The 18,587-nt window shown below is 35.2% G+C and overlaps 1 protein-coding gene across 1 annotated transcript in view; it reads right to left on the reverse strand.

Annotated features, from left to right (window-relative positions):
• The window catches only part of LOC149803001 (uncharacterized), a 326,500-nt gene that overhangs the window by 239,223 nt on the left and 68,690 nt on the right, over window positions 1-18,587 (reverse strand). The window contains exons 12-14 of the mRNA XM_089953863.1: window positions 15,375-15,515; window positions 11,919-12,062; window positions 8,563-8,703 (exon numbers count right to left, since the gene is read on the reverse strand). Of these exons, the coding sequence (XP_089809989.1) occupies window positions 8,563-8,703; window positions 11,919-12,062; window positions 15,375-15,515 (426 nt within the window). The remainder of the gene's footprint in view (window positions 1-8,562; window positions 8,704-11,918; window positions 12,063-15,374; window positions 15,516-18,587) is intronic.

Here is an 18,587-nt window from a genome sequence, read left to right on the forward strand (position 1 = left end):
ATTCTTGAACTGGCATTTAGAGATATCCTCAGGGATGATAAAAAGTTTCATTATTACTTCCAATGAAATCACGACATTAACAGTGTAGTAATTAAACAATAAAAAATTGAGTTTCGACGTAGACGTGTCACGAAATAAATGTCACGTGGGTTTGAGAAAAAAAAGGAATCTTGTTTGGTGGTGTATCAACAGTTAGTCTAGTTCCCAAATTGTAGACTACCAATTTGGCAAGATACCATTAAATACCACTATGGGAGCCAGACTGACCAAGAAAACAAAAAGCAGGGACATAATACACAGATTTTTCGCGTACACATGATGGTTGTTCAAACCAGTTGGAACGCTCTTTCATATGTTGGATATTTTGAGAAAAAAAAATGTTATTTAAATAGAATAAAAACCAACTTCATTAGAAAAGGCGTATTATTAAAAATTATTATCGACGTGAATGTAAAATGAGGATTCAGTCATTAAACAGCCCAGTTCCCTAACACCGCACCCTCCCCCCAATGGTTTTCTCGATGTCAAAGCGATTTTTCAATTTCTAAAGGTCCCTTGGTAACTTGCGCCTTGCTTATAGTGCGGTCTATGTTGGTGGACCCCATTGTGTGCGAGTTATCGAGGGAGAAGTGTATATACAAAAGGACTATACTGAAAAAGCGCAGTTTTCTGCCTCAGTTTTTATGAACAAATAAATAGAAAAATTTGACGACTCTTTTTCATAACATGTTATTATAGATACAAATCACAAGTATACATTATGTTTATTGATTTCTATTTCATACCAAACAATGACCTTTGAACATGAGGTAGTGTTAGAAATTAGCAAATACGAACTCCAAATATAACAAGAGTATAGTACTGCTCTATGAAGATATTTCAACAGTCTCTGCATTAAATCTTTTCTTATGGATCTGTGCTGGAACTTTTCTTATGGATTTGTGCTGGATTTGAATCTGGTGGTTTTCCATATTGTGCAAACTGACCTTCTGTTCATCTTCCTGATTTTGCGCCATAACAGTCAAGCTGACCCTCTTGCTCACTAGTAACAGCCAATTATAATGTGACATTACTGAAGAATTGGTCTCTGCCAAACTTAGACAAGAACCTTCTATTCCAGGCCGTCAATTCAGCCCAGGAGTAAGGAAATCTTGTCAATTCCTTTGCTCAGGGAATGTAGCAGCAACGGTGTTAATGATAATCAATACAGCTCTTGGAACAGACAAATTCGCTCATGCACAACTGGAAGTGCCTTCAACACATGCTAATATTTTGACAGTGACTCAATTGTCAAGGATGATGGTGCCATTGCAAAATACTCTAGCTATGTTATCTGAAAGTATTTTGCTCCTTGACTGACTCAAAGGAATAGTGGCCCGAGGGAAGCACGGACCAATCTGAAATGCTATCCTTTCGGGCATGCATTGTTGCCATTTGTGGAGACAGTGCATCAGAATTGTTGCCAACAAATTCAAGAAGGTACACAGATAGCTCCAGCTCTCACCTTATGCAAAGGAAATTCAAGTACAGGTCTCAGAACTTCCAACATTCATGACTGGGAGTAATAAAATTGTCCACTTTGGTAAAAAGTGCTTTTTCTCCATGCTCCATGGAAGCTGACAGGCACAGCTGGAAACACTATATTGATTTTTTCAACCACTTTAAAACTCAAAAGCACTATCATATTTTTTCCCTCTAAACGTACCAGTTTGGCAATTTTTATTTCATATCATTTTGAAAAACACTATGCAGTATCTACCATATCTACTTATGTCTTGGCCATTGGTTATGTACAGAAACTGAACAATATCCCGGATCCAATCGATTCCTTTCTTTTCAAAAACTTCATAAACATTTGCCGCAGACGACCATTCTACAAAAAACTCGTTCTAGTCCTAACTAGAGTTACTCACAATGCCATCCGTGTGACTCTATTTAAGTCCATGTTGCTCCTTGCACTTTGTGCATTTTTGTGGCTGGGGGTAATGACAGACAACCTGGTTGCCAAAACCCAACTTTAGTATTCTTGGGTTCAGATCAGTGACATTGGTTTTGTTGTTGAGTTTACACATTACAAACACTCCAAGGGTACCTAAATTTGCCTAAGTGTCATGCCCCAAAAAGTACAAGACCAGTGCCCTGTCCATGTGCTGCATCACTATTTACAACTAATGTGGAGGCATTTGTGACCACTCTTCCTTACCTCTTGGGAGAGGGGATTTTTCTATAACTAGGCAGCAGTTCAACCAAGCCTTGCACACATTGCTTATGCTATGCAGTTTTAATCCTCATTTATTCAAAACTCATACTTTAAAGATTAGGGCAGCATCAGGGAGCTAAGCATTGTCTATCACACAGTACTATTTGGGTCTTGAATAGGTGCCAGTCATATCACTTTGAGAAAAATATCTGCCTAAGCAATTAAATCTCAATTTTGTAATACTGTGCTTGACTTCAAGTCAGTTTTGCACATTACCACAGCACTTTCTACTACCTGGTTCTGCTTTTCAATTTTCTTCTTTCAGGTTTTGTAGATGCACAGACCGGTACTGATGTCCACATCATATGGACACTGCATTTCAGATGGGTTCATTGGAGAGCACTTCACTTCATATGTGTTCATGCAAGAAATACAAACATGTTTTGGATGGTGTGTGCACAGCTCGGCAGTCTTGTGCATGCACAGACCGATACAGCTGTCTACATCATATGTCACTGCTCTTCATATAGGTTTATTGGAGAGCACTTCATATGGGTTCATTGAAGGCGTGACCATCTTAACAACACATTGTTCTTTCATTGTCATTCAGTAGCATGGAATACAAACATTTCTGGATATTGTGTGCCATTCTGACACAACATGTGCAGGATTGGTCATGTTAATGGGGAAATCAGTGGACCAAGAAAAGAAGTCTGGCGAATCATGACAATTCTGCAACTGATGAAATCATTAACAAAGGCCGATCCAAAATTTGTTCCAAGACTAATCTGGTGTGCTGCCAAAGGACAATTCGTTCTTCAGGCTTGCCATATACCTGGTAGGGATAACAATATAGCTGATGCTCTTTCTTGATTTCAGAATGAGAAATTCTAGCACTTGGTGCCCCAAGCAGATCAAACTGCAGCTGTGTGCCCCTTCCTGGCTCCCCGGCTACAGAGCTGATGCTATTTTGACACAGTGTGTGCAGCACTTGTGTCAGAAATAGCTTCCAGTGTTTGGTGAATTTTTGGCCATTTCAGGCATTGATACGCGTGCTTACTCTTTGCCTGTATGTTCAGAAGATGTTTTGATTTATTTCGTCACATACATTCATTCAATGTGATATTTTCAACAGACAAATCTATGTTTTTACTGACCTTGCCATTTTTTAAAAATGGGCCCATTTTGTGCTAGTGTCAAGATTTAATTCCTTCTGAACTTGTGGTTGTACCCCATGTCTGGTATGGTGTCAGTGGCAGCAAGGTATTTTGACTGGTGGTCATGGCGCAAATGCTCCTTTATTTGTGGTTTTAATGGGCCATCCATTTAGTAGGGAACTTTTTTCTGTCATACTTGAAGCTCTTGCTGATGCGCATGGGCTATGATGAGCAAAAACGTTTCTCGTCATTTGTTTCGTATTCGAGCAGCCACAACTGCACCTGCAGTTGGTTAGGAGGACCATCTAATTAGGACTTTAGAACAACGGTCCTTGTCTTGTTGTACGCGCTACGTATATATAGAATATACTTGAATGCTGGAATCAGCCTAGCACCAATTCTATTTGAGCTGGCAATCAGCCCTTAGCCCATAATACCGTATTTACCATATATGTTGGGAAATCATAAATTAATTTTAAAAGTAAGTTTTTTGTGCACTGCATGTTCTAGGACACATAATTTTTTTTCGAGTCGTAAGTTGTGGGACACCATTTAAATCATTCGAAAATTACATGTCGGAAAATGCACTCCAACTGAAATAATATTTTAAAAAATATAAAACTGTGTACTTGAGATAAAACTCTATAATCCACTACAGCAGCATCTCATCAACACAACCCTTCTCCTGCACAAGTACGATCCATTCTTTTGGTACATGAATATCTTTTTTTAGCTTTTTCATACCGTGAAAAATTGTTAGAGGCAACACATCACCTGAAGCAGAAACTGCAAGAACAAAAGTCAGATTATTTCAAATCTGCACCAGTCTTGCTAATTCTCACACTTTTGACCGCCATCTTATTGACACTCTTTCTAGGAATGTGATCAAAGTACACTAGAGTTTCATCCATGTTAATGATCATATTGTTGGCAAAATGATTTGTTTCTCTTCTGACCTTCAGGAATTCATCATGTGTTTTATTTTCTCCAAATCTTCTGAGTGATGCTGGGTCATAGATGTTTGTGCATGAAGCACAATATTGTGTCACTTTAAAAAATGTTTCATTGTTTCGCTTTATTTTCAAAATTTTGTGAATACCAGTGAAAAGGAACAAAAGTTAGCTTCCATATCTCTGCTGTCTTTGTATATTCAAAAACAAAAAATAAAAAATCGGCACACTTAAAAGAATCCATGGTCAGCTTAAGAGGTCAGCATGCCTTGCAATAAAATAACCTTTGTATTGATATCCTTTACAAAAAAAAAGCAAAACAATCTTGGCTTCTGAGATCTGTTTGCTTTGTAATAAAAAATAGCCTTTTGTCTTTGATATCCTGTCAGTAGGTTCAAAAGGAGTTAACTGCTCGCTGCCAGTTGTGTTTATTCACCAACAGGGCCTCTTTGTACTTGGTATCTGTGGTTACAATTAATACAAAGGATCATTGGTGTCCGTGGGTAAATAGTAAGGACACTTCTGTAACCTGAGCTGGTCAAAGATTGTCACTTGCACACAAGTGAATGTGTTTTCAAATGAAGATTTTTATTTGTGAGATACTGTCACACAGTAGACCTGGATATAATTCAATCTTAATTATTTTGCACCCAACACTGTGTCATGCGTTAATGACGTCTTCAAGATATCGGCTGACTATTTCCCTCTTGTCTGCGATTTTGTTGGCTCCAGTTTTCAGTCAGATAACATGTTTAAACCTTTGAGCACAACCACACACAATCGTTTCTCAATTTTCATGTCAATGAACAACGTGGTGTGTGTTATCGGACATAACTGATACACGTTACAGTAATGAAGCCTAGGCTACTTATATGGATTTCGTGGATATATTTTATTCTTTAATGCTCATGTTGAAAAAAGGATAAATGATAACAACACAAGGTTAGTTTCTTTCTTTTTATTATCAATTAAGTGTTTTATTTATTTTATTGCAACGTGCAGTGGGGAGGTGGGGGACACAAATGCAATACAAATTTATTTTGTTTCTTAAGTCTTGGGACATATGCCTAATGGGAAAAAATGTTTCACCATAAGTTCTGGGACAGGAAATATTTTTTTATTTTATTGTGTCCCAACATATACGGTAAATATGGTACACTGTAATGCTGGGATCTCAGCCTAGCACCAGTTCTATTTGAGCTGGCATCAGCCTTCAGCCCATAATACAATGTAATGCTGGGATCAGTCTAGCACTGGTTGGGAATCAGTCTTTTATATTCAGTCAGCCACATTTTTCCCCAATCAGATACTCATAAGCTATACTAATAATGTAAAGGTCATGCCCGTTAAATACATCACTTTCAGTTTCAAATAGGAAAAATATCATAATACTTTCTTCATGCTGGAATCAGCCTAGTTCTATTTAAGGAATCTGGGATCAACCCAGAATACACTCTAATGTGGGGATCAGCCTAGCATTGATATAGTTAAGATGGGATCAGCCCAGAATACTCTTGAATGCTGGGATCAGCCTAGCACGTTTTACTTGAGCTGGGATCAGGCTGGCACTAATTCTACTTGAACTGGGATCAGCCCAGAATACACTGTAATTCTGAGATTAGCCTAGCACTGATTGGGAGTCGTTGTTGTTGTTGTTTTAGGGTTTAACGCCATTTTTCAGCACACAATAGGCTATACATGGCAGCCAGTATTAATGGTGGAGGAAGAACCCGGGAAAATCCTGGAAAGAACCACCGACTCGCGAGAAGCTACTGGCAAGCTTTCTCACATACCCATATTGGTCCGAGACTTGAACCCATGCAGACAGAGGTGAGATGGCAGTGATCCGTAACAGTCAGCACTTTAGACCACTCGGGGATTGGGAGTCAGTCTTTTTACATTCAGATTGTAACCCATGAGTAGCTCCCACAGAAAGAGCCAAATATTTTTTTAAATATTGAAATTAGGTATTGATGTTATTTTATTTATGAATTTTATGTTGTAGAATATTGGTAATAATGAATAGTGGCATGTTTGAGAGAAAGGGAGAGAGCAAGTGAGAGAAAGAGACGAATGCATATACTCATGTATCCTATATTTCTTACAATGCATGTATTAAACCATTTCTTGTACAATTCAATATTGTTTAGTTGTACATAAATATTGTACAGTAAAACCTGTCTTGAGTGAACTCTGCTAAGACCAATCACATGACATTTATGACCACAATCATCGTACAAAGATCAATCTTATTATATAAATGAACCATTGTCAGTGACCAAATGCAAAATGTTACAAGTTACCACAATTTTCTGGCAACAAAATGCATATCAATATTGCTATGAATAATGATTTCTACCATGATCATACAAGAGTGGCTGAAGACAAAGTGCAGACTGTTCTAAAACAACATTGCTATGCAGGGCAATATCACAATATCAGATTAATACCACTTACTGTTATCTACTCCTTTTAAACAAGGACCATTTATAGGAGTGTTTGTGATATAAAAAATCCCAAATAAAAACAACAGTCAAGCCTAGCTACTAGATGCAGGTAGCCATAATATGTTGCACACCATAAAACAGGCTAAAGTATGTCATAAACGTTAATGTAGTGCTGATGGATACACTGCTCTAAAACTCTCAAAGTCCATACAGGGACAAATGTAAAGTGAAATTAGAAAATGAAATGAAACTTATTTGTTAGATAAAAATTTGATATTTAAGGTATTTCAGGTGTGCTGAAATCAAATTTTCGAAATTTTTAAACTGTACTTATCAGTCACATAGATCAGTTGATGATAATGTATTTTGAATCTTGGGAGGTGGTCATTAATAAAAATGATGAACAAAAGTGGCCCAAGTATTAATCCTTCTGGCACTGGATAGATGGGCAGGGAAATTTTGCTGGGCACCCAGCAGGGAACTACCTATTCAGATTGGTTTTTACTTGGTCCGGTTTCTCCACTCCCTTTTTGTCCAATTTACCCACCCTCTCTCTCCTCTCCATTTTTGCTTATTTAATTACTACTAGTGGGGGTTGGTGTGTGGGACCTGACCCAGCATGATCAAATTTTTATTTTCAAACCTAGCAGGCCAGGTATTTCCAGGTAGTGCAAAACCCAGCTGGGTGCCAAGGTTGGCTACCCATCCTTGTTATATACTTTAATTTGCAAATACAGTCTTTGATAATTTTCTTAAGCCCTAGAATTATGTTCTGATTCAGATGCAAGCTACCTAAACATATGTCAAACTTTGTTTCATTATTGCTATTTATGGCCTTTGTACTTATTAAAAATTGTTTAATATATTACATCTTTATGGTCTTACAATAAGTAACAGGAACAGGAATGAGTGAAAACCAACAAGTATTTGTATAACTGAAAATAAAATTTATCTAAAATACAAATGGAAAAGGTAAAAATAACCTACAGTATGGCGAATGAAATCCTAAACATTACTAAATGTTGTATCAAGTCCCAAAAGTATATGAATGAGTTCCAAAGGTATTCTGAATGGTGTTCTGTTTTGTACTGATGTATCAACAGTACAGAAGAATCACTATGACATAATCTCTAAAAGTCTTTAAAATAAGTTCACAGTAATCCCATGAAAGTTATTATTCCAATTACTCTGAATGTTTTGGTTATATAGATTACTAAAAAGCAACATTCATAATCTCAACTGTAAACATATCAGCTGTTCAAACACTGACTAATCAGAAATTAAGTTAGCCTTTCAAAACTCATGTCTTTGTCAGATCATTGACGTTTACTTGAATAAGTACAACTCAACCTTAGAACTTTATGAATAAATCTTCACACCTGATAATTCCTCATCTTTAAAGTGCAAACTTATGATTGAAAAGAAATTTAGTATTTAAAAATCTTATGAACTAAAAAACCTTCAATAGCTATAATTATGAATAATAACATACATAATTTAGGTATATATAACAAATAAAACTCTTCCTGATGTCAAATGAAATCTGATCAAATTTTATAAATTTCTTGATTTGACCTATATGATCTGTGACATCTATGATATAAAGCCCTTGAGTCTATTTTTTATGTTGGTAAATCCATCAAAAAGTGCCGTTCTAGAGATGTCATATCATCGAATATTGTTGTATTAATTGAAAAACAGAACTACTGTTGTTTTGTTTTCTTCAGATACCAATAATCAATCTGAACTATTCTAATAAGATATATCATATAAACTAAATTAAAATAACTGACTGCTAACTTAATTACCTGTATTGCACCAGCTTGTAAGATATCCTACTTCACACAGGGCATCTGGACAGGTACCATCACTTTTGTCACACTCAGCTCCATCCTTGCAGTGTCCACAGGTATGAGAACAATTTATACCAAATGACCTAATAGGACAAGCTGAGATAAAGGACAAAAATTAAATGCTTGTTATTAAGATTTACAAGAAATACTTTGCAACTTAGTATTTTACACTATTTGTACAATGCATATATTTTTTTTAAAACTTGCCAGCTTCATTGGTGATAATATTACATTCTCCTTGACCTAGTTAGTCATTTTTTTATAAAAATATGCTCTCCAGACCTTTCTTTAGTAACCAATCAGAACTGAGCACAAGACACACAGGAAATATGTGATACAGCTTAAAATTACATAAGGACAAAATATCCACTGACAGTGAAAACTTTATGTTTGCATTAAGAAATGCATACACACACATACACCTTGCATTCTTCATGAAAAAATGCACATAATTCGTTTTCTGGCACAACTTTGCCCACATAGACATTACAATTTTGCTGTAAATCTTAAATCTGGTGTGTGTGTGTGTGTGTGTGTGTATATTTTCACAATCATACATTCTAGAAGCAAACCTAGCAAAGTATTCATAAAAAAACAAAGAAGACCCCCCCCAAAAAAAACAACAACATGACCTTGGAGTATCGAGTTTGCAAAGATATGTATGTAACTTTACTGTTACTCCTGTGATAATTTCACTCCCAGTGGCCATGTAACAAACACTATTAAACCAAACCCTATGACCTTGGCCTCTGATCTTTTAGCCCCATGCTAAGAATGCTTAAACTTGAACTTGCTGATAATTTAGTCAGAGATACTCCCAGGATTTTCTCATAAAACTGATTTTCCCCCCCTTGCGATAAAAATAAGGGGGAAGTAGAACACAAATGAGGGGGTGGAGGAAATGGCCTCAGTTAATGTTGACATAAAAAATTCAAAATCCATCTCTCTTTTGTCCTGCTCCACTCTGTAAGATCGATGATGTAATTAAAATCTTTCAAAGAAGTTGCCTCTAGTTGTATAGGTATTAATCTGTTGACTGTTTCTGAGTGTACTGGGTAATCTATTCTTTATCTGCTTATGAATATTGTTTTTTTTACTATGAACCTCTTTCATTTTGCTGTTTTAAGTGTCATATATATGGCTAGCTTATCCAGCTGGAACAAGTTTGAAAACTGTTCTTTATGGCTCTTGTGTACAATTTTACACAACTCAACGGCATTGTCTTTTAGATACTTCTGTTCCAAAATAAGATTTTTAACTAAACAAAGTTGCCAATGTTCATCCTTCTTAAATTAGCATTCTACTGACTATGCCCGATTTACTGTTCTATAATGCTCTATTAGGATATTAAGTGATTTAATGGCCTAAGTCGACTTGTTCAAACTGAGATATTTTGATGAAATAAATATCTTTACTTCTCAATTTCAATTTTAGATTCTTAGTTTTTAGATTCATCATAGCCTTTATGATAGGGCTAAATGGTTTTGTAGAACATGATCACACAGGGCTAAATTGTGAAATAAAAATTACACTCTACTTTTAAATTATCTGTACTTTAATTCTGCTTGTTTGTCTGCCAAGCTACAATTAATTTCAAAATACTGCACAAATGAGGGTTGACTGACTTGTCATTTTTGTCAAACTAGCATGTATAATGGATTCAAATTAAACATCATTTTTGGGTTCAAAATCACTCATTGGTATCTCCATTAACACTTTCCCCAGTTCCAATAATCTGATATGCTTCCTAACTTAAAAAATAAATTGCTTTCATCACTATGATCAGCCAGTATATGCTTCTAAAGATAAGTTGTGCTTGGAATCAGCCATTTTGGGTCTTCCAGCATGTATTATAAACATGCAATTGTAAAACTACCATATCTCGTGGTTCAAACTGATAGAATGCTTGTAATGGGGCCCAATATGCAAATCAAGTTTTGTTTAACAACCATTCATGCATGTCAAGCCAAAGAAGTCTGATCTGCAAACAGTTATGAAAAAAATACACAAGCTCTAAAATATTTCCACCAGCTTGACTTGCGTTGAGACAAGCTCTTTAAGGGTGAACAACTGAATAAAACTGTATACTGTCCCAAGTATATCTTCATATGTTTGACTTTCAAATACTTTGTGGGAGGTCTTGCACATTACTGCTTTCCAAGTGTGCAAATTTGTAAAAATGTTACCCTTAATCATGCACCCAGAATGTTCTGATGGTTTAGTGGTTAGAGTGCCCATCAGGATGTGGGAAGTCACGAATTCGAACCCTGGCCAAGTCATACCAAAAACTTATAAAAATGGTACTGCTGCCTTGCGTGGTGCTCAGCACTAGGAGGTTAGTGGTAGGACCGGTCGACCTGGTGTCAGGATAATGTGACTGAATGGGACATGATGTGACATGTCTGCAGCATGATGCCCCACTGCTAGTCATTGTCAGGATATGGTTAAAAAATTGTTAAAACTACATTAAAAATAAAAAAACACACACATAAATTAACCCTGGGAGCAGCTCTGTATTGCACATTATTAAAGCTTTCCAAAATGCGAGCCTAAAGAGATGAACCCACCCCATGCCTCTTAACCACTAACCCACAATTTTGTGATTTTAATGCATGCTTAGTATACATCCACATCTATCCAGGCAAATGATTTTGGTTTTAGATGCTATGACATTATGCCAAACAAGTGACCATTGTGACACTGATCCTTGACCATTTATCTCTACAGCAGCATTTCAAATTTCAGAAAATTACTCCATGTGACATTGACTTTTGATCTCATTAACCTTCAATCTCTACGGAAATTTAAAAACTTCCTCACTGTTGCATCTGTGGGCAAAGTCTGATGAGAACAACAGAAACTGTCTTTAGAAAAACTGTAACCAAAATGTTTATGCCTGACAAACATTGTCACTATGTCTCACCTTTAAAATATTCATTGAAGGCAAGATGATGCAGAGCTTGAAAATACATTAGGATTTATTATTATTAATGAAGATCTCCGATTTTGCTGATCTCATGGCAAAAGTTATTTGCATATTTATGATGCACTCACTCATCCAAAAGAGAATTAGTTAATTCTGCAGGGATTTGGAAAATTAAACAACTGAAAAAATTAATTAAACTTAAATATATTCTGCATTTTAATATCATTTTGAAACTTGTGAACAAGAAGCTTATCCAGCAAAAATTACTAATTATATCCATTAATACAATTACAGAATGCAAACCTCCTCTGATCTGCACAAGATAATTTCTTTCTTTCATTTTTTAAAGATAAATATACAAGTAATACATGGATTGTTATCAAACCTGTTTGGCAGAGCCTGCTTTCAAAATATCCAGGAGAACAGTGACTTTTAGGACATGAGCCATCAACAAAATCACAGGAAACATTATTCAAACAGGATCCACAAGTGTAAGCACAATTATCCCCATACTTTCCAGGTGCACATTCTGAAGAAAAACAAAAAACAAAAATAAATCCACCAAAATGATGCCTGCAACTGATACATAGCAAAAGCATAAAATCAAAATTGAAATCAAGTTAACTGATGTACTGTTGATCTTAGTGACTCTTCTAAAGATTAACGCAAAAACTTTGGTACTGCTACCACCACTAATAACTCATACATGTCAACCCCCTGAGAAGTATAAGCATTAATTATTGCTATTATTAGTGGCAAGAAAGCATAATTTGTGTGTAAAAACCATATGAAAAATATACATTTATTTTTGCTATTAAGCTGGATTTTCTGCTAGTCAAAATTCTTGTCATGAATGACAAAATAGAATTAGAACCAGAATATACTGAAAAATTATTTATATTCAGCACTCACTGTAACTAGTCTACATGTGTAACTTTCACTGAATGATCATGAATTGGAATATTGCAGTGAGGATGATCATGTGCTCAGAGTGCTGTATTATATTACTTGCATTTTCTTCATTTAAAGTTTGTAAAGCAGTTTTAATCTTTTTTTTCTGATCGTACATGTTTTGAAGTTTGAAAAGAAAAATAATTTTTTGTCATATAACATTCATAACTCACACTGTAATGCATTTTGCTTAACATCTGGCACAATTTTCTTTATAAAAAAATGCACTGGTCCACAAACTAACTAGATTACCAATATAATAAATTACCAATATAATAAATCTGTGTGGCAAAGTTCATATTTGAAGAAACCCATATATTTTCTTAGGAATTAGTCATATACAGTTGCTATAATGAGCAAAACAGGAAAGTACTCTTATGCTATTATTACACATCAGTCTTCTTTTTAAGAATATTCTCAAATATATATGAGCGGAATTAAAGAGATAATAAAAATGAAAAAAGAAAATAAACACCAACTTTTTATAGTTTTAATTTTATTTTTTAAAGTACCAAAAAAAAGCATAATCCAAATAGAGGGGAGTGAAAACTGTAATTTGGTGAAAAAAGCAAACTGATTACACCAAAAGCATTGAGGTTGGCATATATAATAACCATATGGAAACATTATATCCTCCATAATTATTCTAATGTGTATACCCTTGTGCCCAGTTTAAATTTAGAAGTACTGTATTATAAATTATTTTATAATACTTCAAGTTTTGGGGTACAAACATTAGGAGATTTCAGCTTTCAGAGATCAGGCATATACTAGATTTTTAAGTACAACAAAATTATAACCGTACACGACTTGACATACATTACCTTTTTACTTATAGCATGAAAAATGAGATAAAATACTGACAGTAATTGTTGTGTTTAATTTATCCCTTTTGCTTCCTGCTGATGTTCAATATAATCCACACTATTCAATCAATGTTTTCTGTGACTGCAATATGTTGATAACATCAATTTAATTGCTGCGAGTAACTCAAGATATGGATTATCTCAGCATTATTAGAAGGAAAATGAGGATCTTGTGCTTTGCAATGAAGTGTCAAAGTCAATCCTTCATGGTGTTTACTTTCCATGTGCAAAGCACTTGACAGAAAACACATATTGCCAGAGTTTCTAATTTTTCAACTTGTGGACATCTTAATAAATTATATATTTTACTGAAAATTCTAATTCCAAATACCGCTCTCCCTCATTATAACATGGTAGTTGGGATCCATGACCACAGAGATGCTTAAATAGCTGTATGACTTTCTTCCTGTTCCACTGTTACAGCTATCTTGAAATCAAAATCATTAAAAGTCTCCTCTAGTTGTACAAGTACTAATCTGTTGATTATTTCCAAGTATAATCTGTTCCTTATCTGCTTATGAACATTGCTCTGTGCTGAGAACCCCCTACCTCCATCTGTTGTCTGAAGAGGTAGATGCACTGCTAGCTTAGCCATCTTGAACTAGTTGGGCAATTGTTCTTCATGATTGTTATGTGGGTACTGTCTCATGGATATCTATACTCCAGAATAAAACTTTTTACTAACAGTTCATATGATTACAATAAGACAAATGTTTCTATGTCAAATTGAAATTCATTGTTATATGACCTTGTTTATTTAAATTATAGGCGTTGGGGAATATAAAGGTTATGCTTTAAAGGGAAGTCTCTATGGTTCGTATTTGAATATTCATAATGGACTAACCTCGGTTTCCATGTCATTTAATATAAAACTTACAACCTAGGAAAGTAAATGCATGAATTTCTATATAAAAAAATTAAATCTTGTGCAGTTTAATGATTATATTAACAACTGAAAATACAGGAGTTTAATGGATAAATATCCTGTATTTTTAGAGGTAATTTTGCTTATGTCACAGTAATGATGTCAATGATTAAATCATGGGGAGAAGGAGCAACGTACACTGGAACAAATATATTCATATTAATCTGTCTTACTGTATTTTTGTTTTCATTCCATCCATTCTGGAGACCCAATTGATATTAAAAAAGAAATCAGTGCCTGTTCACTCATCTTGACAACAAATTTATTTGATCTGATATCTTCAGTCAATACAGTAATAAAACTATGGTATAGTTCATTTTGTACAGCATCGTGTATGTTATCCACATCTATAGCTCAGTGAATTTTCTGGTCAATGTCATCATATGTATCTAAAAGTACTTTATAAATTTTGTGCAAGAAGTATTTTAACACCTATTAAATAGACATAAGGCATAAACTAAGTAATTAACATTTTTATTTTAAAAAAATAGTGTATATTATATGCACAATATAATATTGTACAAAATAAATAAAATTATGTATAAAATATAAGTCATTCCTAATACGTAATTATTACCTGAAAAGTCTGGGAGCATGGTACAAAGAGCTATAATGAAAAAAACTAATATTTGATTTTACTGAAATAAAGCCACAAGGAATATACAATAGACAGCAAGGCATACGAATGAACAGACAGATGGATGAAGACAGGTCAAATCAATATTCTCTTACTAGTCTATAATGTGTGGGACTTCATGATGCTTCATTCTTTTGCCCATAATACTACATGTACCTCTACAGCTTCTAAGCTAGTTGCAGAAATTTCTCTTTCTGAAATTCAGTTCATTGGCCAGTTGCACACTCAGAATTAATGTCCATGTTGCACCTTGATTGATACATGCAACTCCATAGCTAGTTGCACACTCAGGTGAAGAATATATATTTTAGCTGCATTTCTTTTTGTTGTGTATTGCATAAATGGAAATCAAATGGTTTTGATGCTTTTTACACAGTACACATTGCTATATATTTTACACCAGTTTACTTTAATAATTCAAAATCAGGCATGATTTGACGAGATAAAGTATTCCTATTTTACCTCTATTACACCATGGAGTCAAATATCCTGGGGCACACAGACTGTCTGGACAAATCCCACTTTCATGACTGCAAGGCACTCCATTCTTACAATTGCCACATAATTCCATGCATGAAAATCCGTAAAACCCATCAGGACATGCTAAAATGAAGAGAGAAAAAAGTGCAACAGTTTTCACTTGCCAGTGCCAAAAACATATCCCGCTTCCTCACCATAAATACATAGCTATTGCAAGCTGAAAAGTTCAAAATGTTTAGAATGTATTGAACTACAGAAAAAGAATTTGCAGTTTGGTGACTGAAATTAGCAAACTAATACTGTGCAAAACTGGTTCTAGAGATTTAAATTTCATACATAAAATTTAAATCTGGTTGCTATTGTGTGTGAAACAGTATTAAAAATGTTGGCTAGAAACAATATTTAGTCAGGTAAAGCATAAAGAAGTATCCAAGTCAAAGAAACCACCATCATCACAAGCCACCAGCATAATCTATGTTCCTTTATCACATAAAAATAGGGCCCTGAGTGTCCGAGTGGTCTAAAGCGCTCTCCGTTACAGATCATTGCCATCTCACCTCTGTCTGTGAGGGTTCGAGTCTCGGATTCAGCCAATGTGGGTATGTGAGAAAGCTTGCCGGTAGCTTCTTGTGGGACAGTGGTTCTTTCCAGGGTTCTTCCTCCACCATTAATACTGGCCGCCATGTATAGCCTATTGTGTCCTGATAAATGGCGTTAAACCCCACAACAACAATCACATAAAAATAAATACATCATCAACAACACATGTTAATAGTCCACTATAAATCAATGAAAGTGTTTTATTGATTGATAAGTGGCAATATTTGGAGTAGAAACTATGATTGTCTCTTTCAACAATGTGGCGAGAAAATTTTACTCATGCTTACAGTGACTGGTTAAGCAGGTTTATGCATATTCATGAAAAATAAGGAAATTTCTGCACAGGCAGCCACAGATGACAAATGAATATAGTGGTCACCTGTGACTCAACAAAAATCTATTGTGGACATAATTTTCATGCAGAATTCTGATAACAAGCAAGATATCATGTCTAACATCTACGGAGAAAAAAAAAGACATCTTTGTTAAGTTTAAAAGGCCAACCATGACATGGGAATAAGCTGGAGCTCATAAAATTCCCATTTCTTTAACAACAGTGAGTAGCTTAATTAAACGTTGAATAAACCTGGAAAACAGGTCACTGTGAATATATTTTCATGCAAAACACACATTCATCCCAAGATACATCTACACCGCTCCCTTGATAACTCGCGCACAACAGGGTTCAAAAACATCGACCGCACTATAAGCGAGGGCGCAAGTTACCGAGGGACCTATAAAAAAAAACTAATAAAGAGATGGAGATTGACAGAGAGAGGCGAAAGGGGGGTTGGGTTTGCATTGTTAAATACTCGTTTTATAATCGTGCTGAAAATAACTGTGAATAAATATTTCTTTATAAAGGTGTTGTTCGTTTTTCTTTATAAATTACCTTTAATTTCTGGATAAAGTATCTTGAAAAGATCGTAAAAACAAACATTATTCCACGAGGTATCAATACTCTTAACATGTGTATCGCTAAACACATTGTGTATTACGTCACTGCTTTTTGTGTTGATTTGGATACATTCTAGTTTTATTGTTTGTTCAAAATGAATCAAGATTTCTTTTATCAAAAAAGATAACATTCATATTGAAAAACGACAATGTCGAAACTTGTGTTGCTCTAAAAAAAAAAAATCTGCTATCACTAGATAGATAGATAAGATAGATAGATAGATAGATAGAAAGATAGATAGATAGATAGATAGAAAGATAGATAGATAGAGTAAAATGTAAAAAAATAAATTCACAAAGATAAACCATTACCAACCACGAATTTAATGCGTCTAAACGTCAGACATGTAAAAAAAAAAAAAAAATAAAAAAAAAATATTTTAATACAAATACACGAGTGAGAATACGACAATATTTGCTGGGCAATTGTCTAATAGCAGTAGAGCTTTCTCCTCTAAGCCCCTGGATAGCAGGTGGTTTCTGATGGCGGGGACAAACATCTTAGAAAACCACTCCGTAAATACTGTTGCAGTCATCCATGCATTTCCACTATTTCTATATACAAATGGAAGGGTGTCCATATTCATGTGATGAAAACAACGGGGAGACTTGTATTTGCCAACACATAATGGTTTCATTTTATGTGTGCCAGTTTTGTTAACACAAAACAGAAATGTTAATCTCTCTTTGTTCAGCTTGAAACCCTCATTTTTGTGTGTATCATGTCTGGTAGCTAGAGTTTTGTCTGGCATCATCCGATAGCATAGACCAGCCTCATCACAATTATAAACTTGGTCGTCTGTATATCCATCATGGGTCAGTATCTCTCGGAGTTGGTTGGGATAACAAGATGCGGCCACCTGATTTGCTGAGCGTATCTCTCCTGACAACGAATTTTGTTTTATTCCATGTTGGCGCTGGAATCTACAAAGCCATCCATGGCTTGCCATGAAATCTGAATCAGTATCCATAGTTTTGGCCATTTTCTCTGCCTGGGCCTTGAGAATTGTTCCCGAAATCGGAACACCTTGTTCACGTTGCTGTGTGAACCAGGTGTACACAGCATCATCTAATTCTGTGTCGTTTGCAGTGCGTGCCCGTTTCCGTTTAAATCCATCATCAGAATCAACTTCATGCAAATAATCCCGAAATTTCTTCTCATCCTTGAGCCAACCTCTGAGTGTCGACTTGGCAAGTTTAAGTTCACTGCAAACTTTTGATCTTGATTCACCATTACGAACCCTCTCTATGACAGTAAGCTTTTCATTCACCGAGTACGCCTTTCGCTTGATTCCCTTGATCTCCATGATCACATTTACAAATGATTAGGATAAATTACTGATTAATGTATACTTTAATGACAATAAGTACATACTATTTGAAACCATGTTCGATTGGTCCAATTAAATTGATTGATGTTGAGACACGATATTGACCACAAGAGTTTATGCATGTAGGATTTGCATTCCTTTGAACTTTTCTATTTTTGTACGTCTTTTACCTGATTTGATACAAAAGACCGACTTAACGTGATAAAACAAAGCAGGTCTATTTTAATTGATTTTTACAATGCAACAAACACTTCCCCAAGTCGTCGATCAAAACGCAGCCGGCACTTAATTAGGTTCTCACAGATGT

The sequence above is a fragment of the Sinohyriopsis cumingii genome, chromosome 3 (assembly GCF_028554795.1).
Source record: "Sinohyriopsis cumingii isolate HCF-2022 chromosome 3, ASM2855479v2, whole genome shotgun sequence".
In the NCBI taxonomy this organism is placed as follows: Eukaryota; Metazoa; Mollusca; class Bivalvia; order Unionida; family Unionidae; genus Sinohyriopsis; species Sinohyriopsis cumingii.